At 42.4% G+C, this 19,216-nt stretch overlaps 1 protein-coding gene across 1 annotated transcript; it reads left to right on the top strand.

Annotated features, from left to right (window-relative positions):
* Nucleotides 1-5,325: 5,325 nt before the first annotated feature.
* On the top strand, nucleotides 5,326-9,940 carry LOC123402188 (probable protein phosphatase 2C member 13, mitochondrial). Its single transcript, XM_045096066.1, has 8 exons — nucleotides 5,326-5,803; nucleotides 7,284-7,411; nucleotides 7,485-7,583; nucleotides 7,687-7,845; nucleotides 8,292-8,378; nucleotides 8,667-8,758; nucleotides 8,957-9,031; nucleotides 9,536-9,940. Exons 1-8 carry the CDS (start codon nucleotides 5,508-5,510, stop codon nucleotides 9,674-9,676), a joined length of 1,077 nt encoding a protein of 358 aa, XP_044952001.1. The 5' UTR covers nucleotides 5,326-5,507; the 3' UTR covers nucleotides 9,677-9,940.
* Nucleotides 9,941-19,216: the final 9,276 nt, after the last annotated feature.

Below are 19,216 nucleotides of genomic sequence, written 5' to 3'. Positions count from 1 at the left end.
CTCGGGATTAAGAAGAGATGATGTAGATTAGTCTTTTGAGTTTACTGATATTGAGTATAGGGATCCCGCACTATTAAGAGGGGATCACAGGTTTTGCGATGAACTTGCTCATACCACATCTTTACTATCATACCAAACACCACACAATCTCCACTCTGTTCTCAATTCAAAATAGGTCTATTGCCTCGGACATCCGGCTCCCTCCGGACGTCCGAGGGCCGGACGACCGGCATGCTTCGGAAATCCGCAGCCCGTCACCAGAAGTTTGTGAGGCATATAACTCGAAAATCCGGCTCCCTCCGGACATCCGAGGGCCGGACGTCCGGCCAAGCCCCGGAAATCCGGAAGTCTGCACCAGTAGAATTTGTGTTCTATAACTCGGAAATCCGGCTCCCTCCGGACGTCCGAGCGTCGGACGTCCGACCCCCGTCGGAAATCCGGAAACTACCACCAGTAGAAGTTGAGTTGTATAACACGGATTTCCGGTCTACTCCGGACGTCCGGTCGCTGATAAATTCAAAATAGGTTCAGTCGTATCTCCAGGCCTCGGACGACCGACCCCTGTCGGACGTCCGGTCACTGATAAATCCGAAAGAGTTCCAGCTGTGCCCACAGGCCTCGGACGGCCGACCCCTGTCGGACGTCCGGCCCCTCGCGGACGCCCGGACTTCCGGCAAGTGTCGGACGTCCGGACCCAGTGTGACTTAAGCACCTCCAACGGCTGGATTTCATTCCACACTATATATACTCTTCTCCCACCTCGTGAAAGGGTGTTCAACACAGCTAGAATACACCCAAGAACACCTTTCCTCTCACTCACTCTTGTCTACACCAAATCCTAGATCCCAAGAGCATTTGTGAGTCCTTTTGAGTGTTGTTCCAATCAAAAGATAGATCGTCTCCCTCTCCTCCTTCCCACCAAAGTGATTTGTGATTTGAGCAAGTTTTGGGCAATCCCCGTGATCTTGTTACTCTTTGGAGGTTGGAGACTCCTAGGCGGTAGGAGTCTTCGGAGAGGAATCAAACCATTGTGATATCCCCCGGAAAGTTTGTGAAGGTTTGGAAGCCACCTCAAGGCTTACCATTAGTGATTGAGAAACGCCTTCGTGGAGTTATCTCAAAGGGAGAATAGGGTGAGCCTTCATGGCGTTGGTGTGCCTTCGTGGTAACATCCGCCCCTCTAACGGTGACGTAGCTTCCCTCCAAGGAAGTGAACATCGGGATACATCCTTGTCTCTCTCGGGGTTTCGGTTATTCCTAACCCTAACTCTCTACTTGTGTTAATCCTTATTACATACTTGTATTTGATTATTGTTTACCGCTTGTCTTACTTCACTCCTAATAGCTTACTCTTTGTCATAGCAATTATTAGGCTTACACTCATATTCCGCACTTTAGCCTAAAATTGCTAAGTAATTATTAAAATTTGGATTTGTACCTATTCACCCCCCTCTAGGTCCTTCTCGATCCTTTTCAGCGTTTCAACAAAAGCTTTATCCCGTAGATGAAAAAGTTTCAAGCAGAGATTGAAAAATCTTCATCCAGCCATTATGGAAACTTCAACAAGAATTTTTGGAACACAATAAAAGTTGCAACCATTATAAAAAAGAAAGCTTCATCCAATAGATGAAAAAGCTTCAACCAGAGTTTTTGAGAAAGCTTCAACCAAAATGTTTGCAAACCAGCGGTGTCATTTTTGTTGGTACCGACGGCGTTGTTTGCTACAAACGGTGGCTCAATTTGTTGCGGCCCTGCAAGGCGAGTTACAGCCGCCGACGACGACAGCGAGGCGTTTTTGCTGCGACCGTATCTATTTTTTGCTACGACCGAGGACTTATTTTGCTACATCTATTATTTTTCTTCCACGAAACTACCCACGAGATCCTTCGGTCGGGATAGATGTTGGCGGTGGGTTTCTGCGACCACGATAACAGCGGCAAGCGCGACGACAAACACGACAAGGGGCGACGCAACACTTGGAGCAACGAGGACGACATGAGGCGACAAGCGGCACGGGAGGTGGGCTCGACGCGAGGAAGAAGAAGCCAACGACAAACCTTTTTTTGAAGGGATCCAATGGCCAACATGCGCGGATCCAATAGCTGTGGTGCGACCGACCCAAATTTGTGCCCGCACGCCGGTGCCTATCACCCCCAAAATGAAAATGACGGAACTAAAATCCTCGTCCCTCATGTCATTTTACAAATAAACCCCTCTATTTTCTGTAAATTAATCCGCAGTGCACATCTAAGTCATATCCCAACCATTTTTGCATTTTCTTAGAACCCCCTATGTTTCAAGTAATCAACTCGTAGTCCATATTTAAGTCATCCGAGTCGTTTTCTCATTTTAACAGAAAATCCCATGACGTTTCGGTTAATTAATCAGTAGTTTATGCAAATCAAAATTATTCATATTTTTTAAACCATAACTCTAATTTTAACATGTTATATATGCTATTTAATTAGAAAAATATGTAGAATCTACATATGATGTTATTTCTAGTTGTTAAGTATTTCTAGAATATTATTTTGATGCAAACTTAATCTATAGTGCATGGTTTAGTTTTTTGGTACCGACAACAATCCAAATTGCAAATAAAAACTCATTAAAATTATATTAAAAGGAAATACAACATCGATAACCATACATGCACATCTTTTAAAAATTCATAGAAAAAACAACGTATTTCTCATCTTATTTCGACTAAGTGCACGCGCGCGAGAATGTGAGAGAGAAACGCCTTAGGACTGATCACATTCAAATGTGTTTTCATTGAATGAGCATTGAGATCATTGTGCACAACACAAATATAATGTCATATGAAATAAAAGACGTTAAGCTATTAAGAAGTAATGGTTATTGAGCTAGCATATGTTATCTTCTTTTCTTTTCAACGCATTGGTCTCTTTTGCTAGTACTTACTCTGTTTCATAATATTAAAATATTGGGACCTAACTAGGCAGCGGCGCTGCATATTTGCGTTACCGTGCGACGGTCGTTGGAGCGTCGATTAGTGCATGCTATCTGCAAATCCGTTAGCCAGCTGGGTCTGATGTATTCTTTTTTAGATTTGGACTCTCGCATGAGTACAACGCCACACGTAAGATTCCCTTTGATGTTTGAAATTCAAAAAGTTTTATCTACAAAACCGTTAATTCAATCGATGGCCCGCTTTCACCATTGGCTTTCTCGCGACGAGTTCTTCGAAACTAGATCCCATATCGATATGTTCCATCAACTATTTTTTCTGTTCATACTTGCCACATTTTTTGACCCAGTGTCATATTATTAACCACTTACTTGCGTGAAAAAAATAACTTGATTAACACTTTTTAATGTTGTTCATACAAAGCCTTGCAATTTTCATTATGCATGATATAAAAAAGCATGTAATAGGTTGTGTTTGTCAATTTAAATATGTTAACTTGTCGTATTTACATACAGTTTTGTCAGAAAACTGTTTTATGTGCTTGTTAGTTTAACTATGACGAATTGTCATATTTATAAACAATGACCAAAAAAGATTTCTTATGGTCATCAGTTTTAAATATATTGAGTTGTCATATTTTCGCGGGTAATCGCCTATAAAAACATGTATGTGTTTACTAGTTTGATTATGTCCAGATGTCATATATATATATATATATATATATATATATATATATATATATGTAATTTCCAAAAAATATGTCTATTAATTATTTTTTATCAGACAAGTAAGTGCAACAATGTGGTGAGTACGAGAAAAAAAAGTTATCGAAACATGTCGACATGGGATCTAGTTTTGAAGATTTCGTCGAAACAAAGTCAACGACGAAAACGGATCATCGATTGAACTAACGGTTTAAGAGACAAATATTTTTGAATTTCAATCATTTAAAGATAAATCATTGCATGGTTGCATCCATGCATGATGAAGAGTACACAACGAATCGCTTGCGCAGCCGCCACATAGTAACGACGAGATGTGACGCTGTTAGACTGGCCATAGTGGGAGTATCATAGCTAGTATCATAGTCTTAGGACTAGAAACATGTTGATGTGGCAAGTAATTAAAGAAGAGAGAGGGGGTTAGTCTGGTTGTAATGGGTAGTATCATATATTAGTATCATGCATATGATACTAGTGTATGATACCACATTCGTAATGCATAATATCATATGTTAGTATCATAAGATGGTTTATTTATTGTCATGCAAGACACACAGTAGCACATCATTTAATATGATACGGTATCATAATATGATATTCAACCCTTTCTTTCTTCATTTAATTCTATGACACCTCATCGAAATTGCTTAGTTGACATTCATGATACTACCTATGATACTCCCATCACGGGCATCCTTAGAATAACATAAATAGATATCGTATCATGTTAAATGCTATGCTACTATGTGCCATGCATGTTAATAAATGAGATCATCTATGATACTAGTTTATGATACAATGGACTATGAAGGTAGTATCATAAAATAATAACATATGTATGATACTACTATATGTTACTCCCCACTATGACAGCCTTAGTATATTCCAAAAAATATTTTTATCAATATACGTCTTAGTTAAATGCTCACATAAATATGGACGGCGCGGCGACTCTCCCATCCCATGGTCCCATTTATGATCAAAATAGTCAGTACTCCCTCTGGTTCTTTTTAGTCTGTATATTAGCTTTGTCCGAAGTCAAAGTATCTTTACTTTGATCAAATTTATAGAAACATGTATCAACATTCACAATGTCAAATTGATATTGTTAGATTCATTACGAAAGCTAGTTTCATGATATGTATATTTGGTGTTGTAGATGTTGATATTTTTCAATATATATTTGGTCAAATTTTGTAAAGTTTGACTTGACCCAAATCTAATATGCGAAGTAAAAAGGACCGGAGGAAGTATATTATTTCCTCCGTTCCAAAATAAGTGTTGTTGCTATAGTACAAAATTTATACTACTCCCTCCGTCTCGATGCATTAGGCATCTTATGAAAATCAAATAATCCAAAACGCTAAGGCACATTCCGGTAATACTAGTTGCATGTATATTAATTAGACCCCATCTATTAAATGAAGGACCAATGAATGCAATTTATCCGGCATGTTTTTTGGATTTGAAGATGTCTTCTAATTAATAGCATGTTTTTAGTTGAGAAAAGAATAGTGCGATTGACTTTCTCTACAATTTAATTTCTGCTCCTACTTAATTTCTACGTGCCTAGGTTGTAGTGCACCTTTTAATATGTTTAATGCATTGAGACGGAGGGAGTAACTTACTGCGTTATTTATTTTGGGACAGAGGATGTAGTATATTATACTGCAGGGGAATCTCCCACCGTCCACTCCCCGCCCCCGCCGCTTCCTCCCTCCCTTCCGCGGCCCGCCCCGGATCCGAAGCCATTAAACCGAGCGCCAGTGGATCTCTCCTCGGGCATCGGCATCGGAGCGGAGAGAGAGAGAGAGGGAGAGAGAGAGAGAGAGAGAGAGCCACCCAGCCATGAGATGGTATGCATCGGTAGGCTGAGGGCGCTGGTGCTTCGTGCGGCGGCGGGCGCGGGCAGGCGCCGGTGGGCCAGGGTCCTGTGCGGTCGGGCGGTCGATGTGTGCGTGACGCCCCGTGCGCGCGGGCACGGTTGGCGTGGATTCCGGGCTGTGGCTGGCGCCCGGACCAAGATGATGCTCGATTCCTCCGACTCTGACTCCGGCACTCCGGCGGGGCAGCTGCAGCTGCAGCGCCGCGCGGCTGCTGCTGGGACCCAGCCGCAGGATGGAGGGTACGCCAGCGCGGGGTGGCAGAGGTAATGCACGTCCCCTGCTCATGTTTTGGTTATAGATGTTTCCTGTGTTTGCATCAGCTTGAAATATCGCTGGCTGAATTTGCATTTAGGCCTCACGTCACGTTGTTCATTTGCTTGCCTCGTCTTATGCTGGTAGCCAACAAGCATGCAGTAGAGATGCTCCAGAATTTGTAATCGGACCATGCGCTCTGATTCACATAGTGCATTATAACTGTTTTGTCTTATGGACGGTTTGTCATTCATGAGAGTAGTAGTTCACATACATAACACGATTCTTTATTGTGAAAGAACGAGGTTCTATTTGATCTTAAGAAATCTTTCTCACCAACTCACCATGGTATTGTTATGCATGCAGCCATTAGTATACGCCAAATGGAGCTGCTATTTGTACTGACATGGGCCCGATTTGGATATGACATTTTGTAATAACCATTACAGTACTGACATATTCGCCCAACCAGGGACGAAGCCAACATGCAAGCATAGGGGGGGCAAGTTTGTTCATGGAGGGGGCAAAATTCATATAAAGTAAAAAAATTAGCTACAACAACCATTATTATAGTAGAAAAATCAATTTGTTAGGGGGGGTCTAGCCCCCCCCTTGTCCCCCCCTAGAATCGTCCCTGTGCCCAACGAACATCAGATTGCAGCATCAAACTATTGTACCAGGATCGGATTAAAGACGTTGTACACGAGGCAATTCCATGTCCTGTAGTGCTACTAGTGTCATGTTCCTAGTACTGTGATGCTTCATTGCATTCATACAGGAGTACCAACGATGCTTTGCTGTGATGCTGTTACTAGTAGGACTTTATGGTCATCTAGATTTGTTGCAAAGCAGTATAACTGCTCCACTAGGAGAGTGCCGTTTTGGCTCCTAGGTGTAAATACTCCTATTATGAAATATATATATATATATAACACATTTCAACATGTTAAAAGAATTGAGTAAAAAATCCCGCGTGATGTTCGCACAAAAAATTTTGGTGAAAAAGGACAGATTTTGTGGCATGTATAAAAAAGATTAAAAAATGCCTCGTGAATAGCTGTAATCAAGCATCAAAAGTTGTCTTTTTTACAGAAGCCACAAAAATGTCCATTTTCACTGAAAACTTTCTGCAAGCACATATAATGTCCGGATTTACACGTGTATTTAACCAATGGGTGCATATATACCTATGAGCCAAAGTAAATTTCTCCTACACTAGTGTATTTTGATGTGAACCACCGATAGTTGGCAGATGCAGTCACGGAAATGTATACTGTTAGCTGCCCTCGATCTGAAATTTATCATGTGGTTGTTTATGCGATTGTTGTAATGGACAAGATAGATTATCTGCACCTTTGATATTTCAGGTCTATATCTTCGTACAATAACCATTTCTTATCTTTTGACATATTTTATTGAAATGCCCTCTCCGGGACTCTTTAGAATATGTAATCTTACCTGGGTTGACACTGTGTCCAAATATTGTGACAGGGAAGATGGTAAACTGAAATGTGGGTATTCAAGTTTTAGAGGGAAAAGAGCTACAATGGAGGATTTCTATGATGTAAAACTAACTGAAATTGATGGACACACTGTTAGTCTATTTGGAGTATTTGATGGTATGGTTTCCAATATTGCCTTCTTACTTCCGCAATTACATGCCTATCATGTTCTTACTTTGCAAATCTTTAGGTCATGGGGGGTCACGTGCTGCTGAGTATTTGAAGGAGCATTTGTTCGAGAACCTTATGAAACACCCCAAGTTCTTGACTGATACAAAGCTTGCTATAAGTAATGTTTCTCTTGGCATTTACCTGTATGTATCTGTTCACATTCTTTCCAGTGCTTCCAATCATTATTTTCTGAGGCTTAAATTCTTTTGATAAAAAAAAAGGTGAAACATATCAGAAGACAGATGCAGATTTCTTAGAATCAGAATCAAGTGCTTTCAGGGATGATGGTTCCACAGCTTCCACTGCGGTTTTAGTGGGTGACCATCTATATGTAGCAAATGTTGGTGACTCCCGTGCTGTTATTTCAAAAGCCGGGAAAGGTATTTTCTGTTAGAACCCCGTCGTAGTCACTATATGATTGAATCACCCAAACATGTTCTGGTCCTTGTAAACACTTATTGTATGTATCTGCAGAGTGTTTCTAAATTTTCCCTCCAGCGATGATATATTTGGCAAAGAACTATGGTACATGTGTTTCTTTTAATGCACTTTTTTACAAAATATTTTCCCACCAACACATTGCAGTTATACGATTGTACCATAGCTATCTGCTCATTTCCTTTATGTGATGATTATTGTTGTACCATTATTTAAGGAAAATGGCAAGGCTTGCTTGTTTCTTACAACCATCATGATCTGATATCATGATGGAGTCTATATAGGGACATCACACTGATTTCAGTTTACTGGCGTGGTTCGTTTACTAGCTTAGGAGCTTCGTTTACTCCATTATGACTTTACTGACCTCATATGTTTGTTTTTGTAGCTAGGGCACTCTCAGTAGATCACAAACCTAACAGGACTGATGAGCGCAAGAGAATTGAAAATGCTGGAGGTGTTGTCATCTGGGCTGGTAAGTCTTATTTTTTCACTTTTATGCATTTTGCATTTTCAGTCAGCACAATTGTAAGGGATGGTAGCAAAAGATTTCCTTATTCATTTTGAGCCCTCTGATATTTCCTGTCTGTTTCGACACGTTGGCTTATCATGCTTGGGTTGTTTGTTTAGTGTTCTAGCGTGCAGCCTAATTGCTTCTAGATGTACCATGTCTGTATACAAAATATTTTGTTTTTTGATTGATCTGGCTTTACAATTTGACTATTGGAAACTGTTCCATCTTCTTGATGTGGTATTTGCCCAGGTACTTGGAGGGTAGGTGGCGTACTGGCAATGTCCCGTGCGTTTGGTAATCGTCTACTGAAGCCATTTGTGGTGGCAGAGCCTGAAATTCAGGTAATAGCTTATTGTAGTTGAGTTATTCCATGATTTCGTTACCTTTTTTTCTGCAGTTGAAAATTAGTGTTTTTTCAATTGTTTCACGTGTAGCAGCAAGTGGTTATTGGCAACTCCAGTTCAATACCTTTCTTTAGATTAGTTGCTCTGTTTCTAATTCTGATTACTTGTGATCAAATCTTCTATAACAAATCGTAGGAAGAATTGGTTAATGGAGAATTGGAGAGCCTGGTTCTTGCCAGTGATGGACTTTGGGATGCCGTAGAAAATGAGGTAACTCTATTGCCAAGTGTCATAATTCTCACCCTGAATGCACTCAGAATTTCTGAAGCAAAAGACTGTTCCTTAGAGCAAGTACAATAGTATAGCCAGCTGTTGGTTATAAGCCATTGCCATGTCATCTATAGCCCATTTTATAGCCAACATGTACAATAGTTCATTGCAAAAGTGTACTACTTTTTTATTATATGATCCACCTTTCATACTCACAAAATGCCTAGGAGCACGTGCTAGAGATGGCTTTTAGCTAAGAGCCCGCTTACCTTCTCTCTCCTCTTTTCTTTCCTTCAACTAAATAAAAATATATTAATTTATTCCTTGTAGCCAACTGACTCAACTTTATTGTACTTGCTCTTATGAGGTTGTACAGAGCATTTTCCATATCTGGTCTGTGCTTACATTCTTAGTACCAGCGAAATGCTCTGGCGGCAAGTGCAACAATTCATAACTTTATGGTAGCTCTTTAACTGATATTCTAGCAATGATTTTCTCAAACAGGAAGCTGTGTCCCTTGCAAAGACAGAAGATGTGCCAGAGTCTGCGGCCAGGAAACTGACGGAGATTGCCTACTCTCGAGGCAGCGCTGACAATATTACATGCATCGTGGTGCAATTCCACCATGATAAAACTGCAGGATAAGATGTACTACAGCTGATTAAAGGTTTCTCTGCTTCAAGCCTCTTATTATCCTGCAAGCGGAGTGGGGTTTCTCCCACATCTATTTTGCCTCTGTGGCAACTGCTAAGGACTTCCTCTATTGATTATTTTCTTTGTGTGGGAGACCTTTCCTCTTTTGAGAATTGTAATGGAATTTTTTTGTGTTTGATCTATCTATATCTATGTCTATACTAATACTTATCATCATATTATAATAATTATAATATGAAAAGAGTGAGTTATGAAGATCCAACAAGTTTCACCTGTTCAACCGTGTTTATCCAACGGTCTATGTTGATTTGATATTTAGTGCTTAATATCATACTCCTCCGATCCATATTAGCAAATAGCCGGGGATCCAATAAAGTACCACAGTGTGTTATTTGCCATTGCAACGAAAATGTGGGTAAGTGAACACAAGCACCTGGGCTAAAAATGATTTTCCTAGTTAAGCACAATCATCTAACAAAAGAGTCCAACGAATTTCCATTTTGCCATGACCTATGAAAACAAAATTACCATAAAAAATGGCATTGGTCTAATATGAGAAGAGATCATCGATGCTACATACAAATAATACTACCATAACCTAAGAAAAATACTTCCATGGTCTAAATAATAAAAATGACATGGTTTGCATAATGAAATTGCAATCGTACATACATAAATAAATCATGATCTAACTAAATAGAATTGCTATTGATCTAAAACCAAATTGCCATGGTATATACTCCATTCGTCCAAAAATAAATGTCACAAACTTAGTACTAGATCAACGATACTTATTTTGGGACGGAGGGAGTATAATATAAGTGCCCTGTTACCTACAATAAAACTATTATGGTTTACTTGATAAAATTGATGGTGTGAAATAATAAAAATAAAATATTTATCTTGGTCCAAAATATAAATTTACCATAGTCAAAGTATAAAAATTTCCATGTTAAAATAACAAGTTTGCCACGTTACAGAAAGTACGCTTGCCATGGTTTGAAAAATATGAATTTGCCATGGTCCAAAAAAATCCAATTTGGCATGGTCCAATTGTTTTCTTGCCATGGATAAAAAACATTAAAAGATACCTTTGTAGATCATGGCAAATGTGGGTAAAAACAATTTAGGAGTTTGCAATGGACACATTGGCAAACTTTAAGAAAAAATATTAAAAAAAAACACATGGCAACTTTTGGGGAAATTGTTCTCTAAAGGGACATGTCAAGTTTTGGAAAACTTGTAAAATGAGCACGTGGCAAGGTTAGGAGATTTGCTCGTTCAAAAACAAGAAAAGGTGGCAAAGTTGAGCAAATCTTCCATGGGCACATGGCAAATATGTATTCTTTTTAAAAATATATCAAATTTAGGCCTTTGCTGTCGATACATGCGAAGTTTTTAGAATTTCGTTCTCCAAAAGATATGGCAAATTTTGGAAAAATGCAAATGGGCCAATCACAAAATTAGAAGATATGTACCTTTTTTTGAAAAAAATGTGGCAAGTTGAGATATTGCGATTCACACATGGCAAAATTAGGATTTCATTTTATAAGAAAGTGACATTTTTTGAATTTTTGTAATGGGCACATGGAATTTCTTAGGGATTTTATAAATTTTAAATATGGCAAATTAGGAATTTACCATGATATATATATATATATATATAGAGAGAGAGAGAGAGAAAGGATAAATTTTATCTACCACTGGTGGTAGTTACCATCACTTGCGTTTTGTATGTTGTATGTAATATCTATTAAATCGAAGAATATGTACGCGTAGTATGTAGTATATAATAATATTTAGGTAGTATATATACTATTTTCCGGTAGTATGTATCATATTTTGTGTATGCTCTTTTTACGTACAAATATATACGCATTTCACAAATATAATAAAAACTATGGGTTAACTTGTAATTTTTTCATGTAACTCACTTTGAAAAATCTTATATATAATATATAGACATAATTAAAATAATAAATTAATATATATATACTACCGCATGATAGTATATGAAACATGTGGGATAAGTACTCCTAGGTGGTAGGATGTATTTTTCATATATATATATATATATATATTTCGTAGACACATGACAAAGTTGCCATAGTACATAGATTTTAAAATGAATTACCATGTTATGTTAAATAAGACTGGCCATTGTGTACATAATAGATTTGCCATGAAATGTGAACAAATTTCTATATCTTGCCATGTGAAGAATAGTACAGGAACTCGCCTATGTTGTCTCAACATAGCCGCTCCCAAGCCGGGTAAAGGAGAGGGTTGTGACAGCCTTCACGAGCCACCGTCAAAATTCAGCCACTCTTATAGTGATGAGACCCAAAATATTTTTGTTGGGGCGGAACACACGTGTAGTGTTAAATGGGCAAGGACCGGGCCGTCACCCCCCGGTGATGCGTCATATCTTGATTTGGATACGATGGCAAGTGAGTAAGGATTGGTTCGTCACATCCTTAGTGGTGCACTACATCAACACCCGTGTGTAGTGGAAAATGAGAAAGGATCTTCACATTTGACTCGACGAGTGTGAAGGATAAGGAAGCGAGCCGAGCCTAGGAGGATCCGCTTAGGTAGGTGGAATGTAGGGTCCCTGATAGGTAAGCTTCGGGAGCTAGTTGATTAAGCGGTGAGGAGAGGTGTTGATATTCTTCGCGTCCAAGAGACCAAATGGAAGGGTCAGAAGGCAAAGGAGGGGGAGGATACCAGCTTCAAGCTGCAGTACGCGGGGACGGCCGCAAATAGAAATAGAGTAGGCATCTTAATTAACAAGAGTCTCAAGTATTGAGTGGTTGACGTCAAGAGATGTGGGGACCAGATTATCCTAGTCAAGCTAGTAGTTGGGGACTTAGTTCTTGACGTTATCAATGCGTATGCCCCGCAAGTAGGCTACAATGAGAACATCAAGAGGGAGTTCTGGGAAGGCCTCGAGGACATGGTTAGGAGTGTACCAATTGGCGAGAGGCTCTACATACGAGGAGATCTCAATGGCCACGTGGGCACATCTAACATAGATTTTGAAGGGGTGGATGGGGGCTTTGGCTATGGCATCAGGAATCAAGAAGGAGAAGATGTCTTAAGCTTTGCTCTAGCCTACAACATGATCGTAGATAACACCCTCTTTAAGAAGAGAGAATCACATCTAGTGAATTTTTTTAGTAGTTAACACTCTAGACATATTGATTTCATCCTCTCGAGAAGAGATCACATGCGTACTTGCCTAGGTTGTAAGGTGATACCTCGAGAGAGAGTTATCCCTGAGCTTAAGTATGTGGTTGTTGACTTCTGCTTTCGACTTCGTGTCCAACGGGACAAGCATACCGAAGTCGCTAGAACAAAGTGGTGGAAGCTCAAGGGGAGGGGGGGTAGCTCAAGAATTCAGGGAGAGGGTCATTAAGTAGGGCCCTTGGGAGAAAGGAGGTGATGCAGACAATATGTTGATGAAGATGCCAACTTGCATTCGTAAGGTGGCCTCCAAGGAGTTTGGAGTGTCCAAGTGAAGTAGAAGCGAAGCTAAAGATACTTGGTGGTGGAACGATGATATCGAGAAGGCTATTAAGGAGAAGAACGATTGTTTGCGATGCCTATACCTCGATAGGAGTGCGGACAAGATAGGGAAGTACAAGATGGCAAAGAAGGCCGCAAAGCGAGTTGTGAGTGAAGCAAAGGGTCAGGCGTATGAGGACCTCTACCAACAGTTAGGCACGAAGGAAGGAGAAAGGGACATCTATAAGATATCCAATATCTGAGAGAAGAAGACGAGGGATGTTAACAAAATCAAAGCATCAAGGGAGAAGCATACCAACTCCTAGTGAAGGACGAGGATATTAAGCATAGATGGCGGGAGTACTTCGAGAAGCTGTTCAATGGAGAGAATGAGAGCTCTACCATTGAATTGGAAGACTCCTTTGATGATACTAGCATGCATTTTGTGCGGCGAATCCAAGAGTCGGAGGTCAAGGAGGCTTTAAAAAGGATGAAAGGAGGCAAGGTGATGGGCCCTGATTGTATCACCATTGAGGTGTGGAGAGGCCTCGGGGACATAGCAATAGTATGGCTAACCAAGCTTTTCAACCTCATTTTTGGGCAAACAAGATGCCAGAAGAATGGATAGGAAGTATATTAGTACCAATATTCAAGAACAAGGGGGGCGGGTGTTCAGAGTTGTACTAATTATTGAGGAATTAAGCTGATGAGCCATACAATGAAGCTACGAGAGAGAGTCATTGAGCACCGTTTGAGAAGAATGCCAAGAGTGGCCAAAAAATAATTTGGTTTCATGCCTGGGAGGTCGACCATGGAAGCCATTTTCTTGGTTCAACAACGTGTGGAGAGATGCATGGAGCAAAAGATGGACACGCATATGGTGTGCATTGACTTGGAGAAGGCCTATGATAACATACCACATAATGTCATGCAGTGGGCCTTGGAGAAGCACAAAGCCCGACCAAAGTACATTACTCTCATAAAGGACATGTACGATTATGTTGTGACAAGTGTTTGAACAAGTGATGGCGATACCGACTACTTACCGATCAAAATAGGATTGCACCACGGGTCAGCCTTGAGCCCTTACCTTTTTGCCTTGGTGATGGATGAGGTCACAAGGGATATACAACGAGATATCCCATGGTGTATGCTCTTTGCGGATGATGTGGTTCTAGTCGATGATAGCCGGACGAGGGTCAATTGGAAGTTAGAGCTATGGAGACAAGCCTTGGAATGGAAAGGTTTAGACTTAGTAGAACTAAAACCGAGTACACGAGGTGCGGTTTCAGTACTACTAGGCATGAGGAGAGGGAGGAGGAGGTTAGTCTTGATGGGCAGGTGGTGCCTCAGAGGGCCACCTTTCGATATTTGGGGTTTATGTTGCAGAAGAACGGGGACATCAATGAAGATGTGAACCATCGAATTAAAGTCGGATGGTTGAAGTGGCGCAAAGCTTCTGGCATTCTCCGTGACAAGAGAGTGCCACAAAATCTAAAAGGCAAGTTGTTTAGGACGATGGTTCGACCCACAATGTTGTATGGAGCTGAGTGTTGGCCGACTAAAAGGCGACATATGCACCAGTTAGGTGTGGCAAAGATGCACATGTTGAGATCGATGTGAGGCCACACAAGGAAGTACCGAGTTCGGAATGATGATATACGAGATAATGTTGAGGTAGCAACGATTGAAGAGAAGCCTGTCCAACATCGTCTGAGATGGTTTGGGCATATTCAACGCAGGTCTCTAGAAGCTCTAGTGCATAGCGAACGACTAAAGTGTGCTGATAATGTCAAAAGAGGTCGGAGCTGACCGAACTTGACATGGGAGGAGTCCGGAAAGAGAGATCCGAAGGACTGGAGTATCACGGAAGAACTAGCCATGGATAGGGGTGCATTGAAGCTTTGTAGCCATGTGTTAGAACCATGAATTGGTCGTGAGATCTGATGGGTATCATCTCTAGCATACCCCAACTTGTTTGGGACTGCCGACGGAATCCGACTTGAGAAAATCTTGGATCCGAGCTTCCATTAGAGGGATGAGCACGAGATTGATTGCCTAGAAAAGGCAGAAATTTTGGTTGTTAAGCCGAACCCGGATGCCTCTCTCTCCGTGCACTTTTCCTGTAAGGAACAGATGGCACGTTGGACACTTCCCGATTAGATTGAAATATTTGTTCCCACCCACCCCACACCGAGTATTGCCCAAGCAATTCGGGGCCTCCCGACACCTAGGACCTAATTTATGTAAAGCAACGAGCTGGGGAGACAAACTCACAATTTTGGTCAAGATTCTTGTTTGTCAAGAACAGAATAACCAACTGCCCCAATGCATAAGTACTATCCCCTTTCGTCCCAATTGTGATGACAAGGGTGTGTTAAATGCCCTCGCTCGGCGCTGAGTTCAAACTTTCTCCGAGCTCTCCAAACATGTATTAAAATTTTGCGCCATTGAAGATGCCTAGTTGGTTGAAGAAGAAAATTCTGAACCCATCTAGTCAAGAGACTCAAAAAACACCGAATGCACATGACGAAGAGAGCCATCTAGGCGCCCCGTGCTAGTGGAACCATCATAAAAAGGGGAAAAGACGGGATCCCAGACCGCCCTAGACGGAATGTTGGACAAACTGTGCCCTATACACTCTGTTTTGCTCAACACCAATCCAAACCACACCCTTCGAGCCTGTTGGGTTGTGAAACAAGTGGCTAAGCGCGGCGTGTTGGGGATCGTAGTGATTTCAAAAATTTCCTACGCCATACAAGGATCTATCTATGGAGAAACCAACAACGAGAGATGTTGTAGAGCATCTTCATACCTTTGAAGATCGCTAAGTGGAAGCGTTACTATGAACGTGGTTGATGGAGTCGTACTCGCTGCGATTCAGATCGCAGTGGATTCCGATCTGTGTGCCGAACTACGACACCTCCTCGTTCAACACACGTGCAGCCCGGTGACGTCTCCAACACCTTGAACCAGCAAGGAGGAAGGAGAGGTTGAGGGAGAGAGCTCCAGCAGCACGACGGTGTGGTGGCGGTGGAGCTACGTGGTTCTCCGACAAAGCTTTGCTAAGCTATGCGGAGGACGAGGATAGAGAGAGGAAGGGCTGCGTCGAGAGAGAGAGTTTTCGTGTCACAAATCAAGCCCAAACCTTGGGTATTTATAGGAGGGAGGGAGAAAGGGTGCGCACCCCTAGGGTTCCCTCCCTAGGGGTGGCGGCAACCCTAGATGGCTAGGGAGGTGGCGGCCAGGGCACGAAGAGGTGGAGGCGCACCCCTAGGTGGGCCATGGGCCTCCTACGCTAGGGTTTCTCCCCTTTCCCTCTGTTGTTGTGCCTTGGGACTAGGTAGTGTTGGGGAACGTCGCATGGGAAACAAAAATTTTCCTACGCGCACGAAGACCTATCATGGTGATGTCCATCTACGAGAGGGGATGAGTGATCTACATACCCTTGTAGACCGTACAGCAGAAGCGTTAGAGAACGCAGTTGATGTAGTGGAACGTCCTCACGTCCCTCGATCCGCCCCGCGAACAATCCCGCGATCAGTCCCACGATCTAGTACCGAACGGACGGCACCTCCGCGTTCAGCACACGTACAGCTCGACGATGATCTCGGCCTTCTTGATCCAGCAAGAGAGACGGAGAGGTAGAAGAGTTCTCCGGCAGCGTGACGGCGCTCCGGAGGTTGGTGATGACCTTGTCTCAGCAGGGCTCCGCCCGAGCTCCGCAGAAACGCGATCTAGAGGAAAAACCGTGGAGGTATGTGGTCGGGCTGCCGTGGAAAAGTCGTCTCAAATCAGCCCTAAAACCTCCGTATATATAGGTGGGAGGGAGGGGGCCTTGCCTTGGGGTCCAAGGACCCTCAAGGGGGTCGGCCGAGCCAAGGGGGAGGACTCTCCCCCCCCCCCAAACCGAGTTGGACTAGGTTTGGTGGGAGGGAGTCCTCCTCCCTTCCCACCTCCTCCCTTTTTTTTTTCTTTTCCTCTTGATTTTTCTTCTCTTGGCGCATAGACCACTTGTGGGCTGTCCCACCAGCCCACTAAGGGCTGGTGTGTCTCCCCAAAGGCCTATGGGCTTCCCCGGGGTGGGTTGCCCCCCCGGTGAACTCCCGGAACCCATTCGTCATTCCCGGTACATTCCCGGTAACTCCGAAAACCTTCCGGTAATCAAATGAGGTCATCCTATATATCAATCTTCGTTTCCGGACCATTCCAGAAACCCTCATGACGTCCGTGATCTCATCCGGGACTCCGAACAACATTCGGTAACCAACCATATAACTCAAATACGCATAAAACAACGTCGAACCTTAAGTGTGCAGACCCTGCGGGTTCGAGAACTATGTAGACATGACCCGAGAGACTCCTCGGTCAATATCCAATAGCGGGACCTGGATGCCCATATTGGATCCTACATATTCTACGAAGATCTCATCGTTTGAACCTCAGTACCAAGGATTCGTATAATCCCGTGTGTCATTCCCTTTGTCCTTCGGTATGTTACTTGCCCGAGATTCGATCGTCAGTATCCGCATACCTATTTCAATCTCGTTTACCGGCAAGTCTCTTTACTCGTTCCGTAATACAAGATCCCGCAACTTACACTAAGTTACATTGCTTGCAAGGCTTGTGTGTGATGTTGTATTACCGAGTGGGCCCCGAGATACCTCTCCGTCACACGGAGTGACAAATCCCAGTCTTGATCCATACTAACTCAACTAACACCTTCGGAGATACCTGTAGAGCATCTTTATAGTCACCCAGTTACGTTGCGACGTTTGATACACACAAAGCATTCCTCCGGTGTCAGTGAGTTATATGATCTCATGGTCATAGGAATAAATACTTGACACGCAGAAAACAGTAGCAACAAAATGACACGATCAACATGCTACGTCTATTAGTTTGGGTCTAGTCCATCACGTGATTCTCCCAATGACGTGATCCAGTTATCAAGCAACAACACCTTGTTCATAATCAGAAGACACTGACTATCATCAATCAACTGGCTAGCCAACTAGAGGCATGCTAGGGACGGTGTTTTGTCTATGTATCCACACATGTAAATGAGTCTTCATTCAATACAATTATAGCATGGATAATAAACTATTATCTTGATACAGGAATTATAATAATAACTATATATTTATTATTGCCTCTAGGGCATAATTCCAACAGTCTCCCACTTGCACTAGAGTCAATAATCTAGCCCTCACATCACCATGTGAATTACATTGTAATAAATCTAACACCCATACAGTTCTGGTGTCGATCATGTTTTGGCCGTGGAAGAGGTTTAGTCAGCGGGTCTGCTACATTCAGATCCGTGTGCACTTTGCATATATTTACGTCCTCTTCCTCGACGTAGTCGCGGATGAGGTTGAAGCGTCGTTTGATGTGTATGGTCTTCTTGTGAAACCGTGGTTCCTTTGCTAAGGCAATTGCACCCGTGTTGTCACAGAACAAGGTTATTGGATCCAGTGCACATGGCACCACTCCAAGATCCGTCATGAACTGCTTCATCCAGACACCCTCCTTAGCCGCCTCCGAGGCAGCCATGTACTCCGCTTCACATGTAGAATCTGCTACGACGCTTTGCTTGGAACTGCACCAGCTTACTTCACCCCCATTAAGAATAAATACGTATCCGGTTTGCGACTTAGAGTCTTCCGGATCTGTGTCAAAGCTTGCATCGACGTAACCTTTTACGGCGAGCTCTTCGTCACCTCCATACACGAGAAACATCTCCTTAGTCCTTTTCAGGTACTTCAGGATATTCTTGACCGCTGTCCAGTGATCCACTCCTGGATTACTCTGGAACCTGCCTGCCATACTTATGGCCAGGCTAACATCCGGTCTAGTGCACAGCATCGCATACATGATAGAACCTATGGCTGAAGCATAGGGGACGGAGCGCATATGCTCTCTATCTTCATCAGTTGCTGGGCACTGAGTCTTACTCAATCTCATACCTTGTAAAATTGGCAAGAACCCTTTCTTGGACTGTTCCATTTTGAACCTCTTCAA

Source organism: Hordeum vulgare, chromosome 6H (assembly GCF_904849725.1).
Source record: "Hordeum vulgare subsp. vulgare chromosome 6H, MorexV3_pseudomolecules_assembly, whole genome shotgun sequence".
NCBI classification, from domain to species: Eukaryota; Viridiplantae; Streptophyta; class Magnoliopsida; order Poales; family Poaceae; genus Hordeum; species Hordeum vulgare.
The sequence above is the reverse complement of the archived record's forward strand: the minus strand, read 5'-3'. Positions and strand labels throughout refer to the sequence as shown.

Bases quoted from the DNA above. Each gene is read 5' to 3' on its own strand.
- LOC123402188 (XM_045096066.1), top strand. From the start codon at position 5,508: ATGGTATGCATCGGTAGGCTGAGGGCGCTGGTGCTTCGTGCGGCGGCG. The intron at 7,584-7,686 runs GTAATGTTTCTC...ATAAAAAAAAAG, and splicing joins TGATACAAAGCTTGCTATAA to GTGAAACATATCAGAAGACA. The intron at 9,032-9,535 runs GTAACTCTATTG...TTTCTCAAACAG, and splicing joins GGGATGCCGTAGAAAATGAG to GAAGCTGTGTCCCTTGCAAA.